Source organism: Polistes fuscatus, unplaced genomic scaffold (assembly GCF_010416935.1).
Source record: "Polistes fuscatus isolate 324 unplaced genomic scaffold, CU_Pfus_HIC Scaffold14, whole genome shotgun sequence".
NCBI classification, from domain to species: Eukaryota; Metazoa; Arthropoda; class Insecta; order Hymenoptera; family Vespidae; genus Polistes; species Polistes fuscatus.
This window is the reverse complement of record NW_025113042.1, coordinates 1,201,730-1,205,175: the sequence shown is the minus strand read 5'-3', so window position 1 is coordinate 1,205,175 and position 3,446 is coordinate 1,201,730. Positions and strand designations below refer to the sequence as shown.

General features: G+C 39.8%; 1 protein-coding gene across 1 annotated transcript; it reads right to left on the bottom strand.

Moving 5' to 3' along the window:
* Nucleotides 1-610: 610 nt before the first annotated feature.
* LOC122514173 (protein hairy) lies at nucleotides 611-3,192 on the bottom strand. The gene is made up of 3 exons (XM_043630838.1): nucleotides 2,481-3,192; nucleotides 2,074-2,169; nucleotides 611-1,904 (listed from the first exon to the last, which is right to left on the bottom strand). Exons 1-3 carry the CDS (start codon nucleotides 2,631-2,633, stop codon nucleotides 1,002-1,004), a joined length of 1,152 nt encoding a protein of 383 aa, XP_043486773.1. The 5' UTR covers nucleotides 2,634-3,192; the 3' UTR covers nucleotides 611-1,001.
* Between the last annotated feature and the right edge of the window lie 254 nt (nucleotides 3,193-3,446).

Here is a 3,446-nt window from a genome sequence, read left to right as displayed (position 1 = left end):
AATAGAAGGTAATTATAATTTGTTGTAACATCTTTGAATTTAAATACGAATATAAATAGGATCGTTGTAGTCATGCACACGCAATCAATCAATCAACAAAATCAGTGACCAGTCTCTTTCATGCTTCAATTCGTATTAGATTAGTTTATTTTTTTTTTTTTTACAATCGTTTCTATTTTTCGCATAATTATTTAATCTATGGAATCGTCGTGGTTGTCTATTGGCACCGTATTTATTCGTCGACGGTTACAATAATATTACTAAGATTTATGTATAATTTAATACAGAGAGATAGAGAAAAAGAGAGAGAATCAAAAAGAAGAGAAGGAGAAAGAAAAGAGACGTATTTTCAACGTAATCAAACAGAATGGAAGACTTCGTTGATCTTGTTGCATAAGGCACCTTAAAATTACGATTTTTTCTAAATTCTAACGTAACTATTTACACACAAAAATTATAGAACAAAACAAAAAACAACAAAAAGAAAAAGAACTTGAGAATTGTCTAAATAAAAAAAAAAAAAAAAAAAAGATCGATCACAAGAGTAAAAAAAATTAACCTTTTCTATTTTGTTTCATTCTTTCGAAAATCGTCATATTATTTTATATTATTTTGTTGTCTCCCCGTAAACGACTCATCATCATCATCATCGTCATATCGACAGAATTCGATTTGACGCACGAACACCGTGGGTACGTGTAAGTAAAATCATTTGTAAGGCACTTAGATAAGGCATCAACTTGTTTGCTCTCGTCAGTATTATCACACGCACTCGCGCTAAAATTCATGGATATTTCATTGAATAATAATCACGTACGATTGAGATCTATCATAACTCCGCGTACGAGAAAACGAGAAAATATGAAATAAAGAAGTGAGATATTTTATATATTGTAAGTGTGTGCGTGCGCAAGCGCAAACGTAAGGAACATATTCATTCATCGAGAAAGACAAATCATTTGATAGGTAGCACAAAGTTCACAATTGTTATCATCGTCACTTTACCACGGCCTCCATGGTTTGGGTTCAAGCTGGGGCATAACGCTTCTTCTTATCACCAGGGAAATCGGTTTCTGAGGAGGCTGATTGTAAATAATATTATTACACTCGTGATCATCGCTGTTATATCCGTTTGCGGGAGAGGTAGCTACGTCTCGGTGACTGTTGCTGCTGTTTACGTAGACCGACTTAGATTGTTGGTCGCGAAAATCAGATGATCGCGGTGGTGATTCGAAACCAACTGGGCTCGCTGCCGAGATTGAATTCGAGCCGCCTGAGGAAGAGCTTGACGACGAGGCCGATCCCGTACTCGCTGTTCTTTGCGGGATTGGTATTAGAGTGGGTAACGGCGAACTAGGTGCTGGGGAAGCTGACGGGGATATCACTGGTGTTGCTTTTCCACCGGTAGGCACCAGCAACGCGATTTCACCGTTCGACAGCCTCGTTTGTAACAATTGCAATCCCGTGCCGTTGCCGTTCGTAAGAAAAAATCCATTAGATTGTTGCACCTGAATTCTTTGTGTCGCATCTACTTGCGGTAGAATATGCACTTGCAATTGAGTAGTCGGTTGGGCGGGTTGAACCGGCTGTTGTTGATTCGCCGTCGTCGTTATATTCGTCGTCGTAGTCGTTGTCGTCGTAGTTTGACCACCACTATTATTATTTACTTCAACCATTGCTAGGCAAGTAGCCAAGTGGTTCATCAGACGTTTCTTTATCCCAGGATCCAATCCGGGATACCTGTTAACTTCTCCGGCGCACTCCGTATAACCCGCCCGAAATTTGTTTAAAACGTTCGGATCCGTCGCCGCGGCTAAGGCTACTTGTTGACGATGCATTGCTTCCATATGTTTAACAGTCATCTCGAGGATGTCTGCTTTCTCTAGTTTTGAATGTCTTGCTGGCTATAACAATACAAAACGAAAAGTACGGTCAACCGACGGTTCGTTCAATTCCAATCGAATTATATTTTATTTTTAGGAAGGAATAAATAATCAAATTCATTTCGATAATTCTATAACGAATATTAATCATTAAAACGAATCAAAGTTAATGTTAGGTACAGATACTCACGTCTTTTTTCATGGCTTCGAGAATAAGGGTCTTCAGTTCATTCAGGCAACTATTGATGCGGGCTCGGCGCCTTTTTTCCATAATCGGTTTATTGCTCTGTAACAGAAATGAAAATAGCAGGTCAGAAAAACAGAATGTTCGGGTTTTCTTAGATCTCGGGCTTTAGTGGAGATGAAATTTAGATATGCGGATTATATTTCCTTTTTTCTCTAAATTTTCCGAATATTTTACGAGAAAAAAAAAGTTTTAAAACGGGCGAGAAAATATTATTTTTAAAAAAATGATCAAAACTGAAACGCGAGAAGGAATCATCGTCATCAAATTCGCCATTCAAATGAATTTTGTTTTACACGGTGTAGTTAATTTTGATCTAATTGTAAGAAGATGAAAAAGAAATGAACACCAACCCGTCGATTTTCACCGGATCTTCTGGTAGTTGTCGTACTTGTGGCAGTTTGCGCGGGTGGTTGTACGGCTTCCTGAGGTACGTGTTGCGTGGGTGGCGTGGCGCCCACGGTAACGCCGCCGGTCGGCATCGTAGCACCCACTCCGGTCACCATCTCGACTTATCACTGAATTTCAATAAAGGACGAGGAGGAACAAGAAAAGTACAACACACTGCACTGTTTAATCCAATCGAATACGAAAGGTAAGATGAGTAGTAATAGTAGCCCCTTTTCGCACTGTTAAACACAAATTTCGGCGAAATATTGAAGAATAATTGATCAAAGTCTGCGGAGAAAAATTTCGTATCGTTCGGAATAGCGAGGAGTACTTTTTCTTCTGTTCGAAAGCGAACACAAAATTGAAACAAACACAACAAGAAAAAAAATAAAGAAAATATAAGTTTCTTTATATTTTTCTTAGGCACGGTGCAGAAATTTCTCAGAAAACTATTTTGTATCTTGTGACACAGTGGTGTAGAATAGTACTAGTAGTAAAATAGTAATAGTAATAGTAGTAGTAGTAGTAGTACAATGTAGGAATAGAAGTAATGTCTAACTGCTCGGAGCGATTGTCAGAGCTCGACTGACTACCACTCGAGGAAGAACGAGAGTTTTCTGTCGTGTTCAGAGTGGAGCGTGCCGGGCCGACGGAACGCTCGTTCCTCTTCGGCATGAGGAGTGGGGAGATAGAACCTAAAGAAGTGGGATTGCGCGTGACGGTTTAACCTGGACCCTTTCCTCCACAACAGTTCCTCCTTAGGTTGCCCCTCCCTTCCCCTCGAGAAATTCCGTAGGTCGGACGGTCGCCTTTGAGGCTGTTTCCCCACTTTACCCCCCTCTCAATATCCTCGTACCACACTCTCTCACACTTTCTTTCTTTCCTTCTCTTTCCCTCTCGACTCCTACTACTTCTTCTTCTTCTTTCCT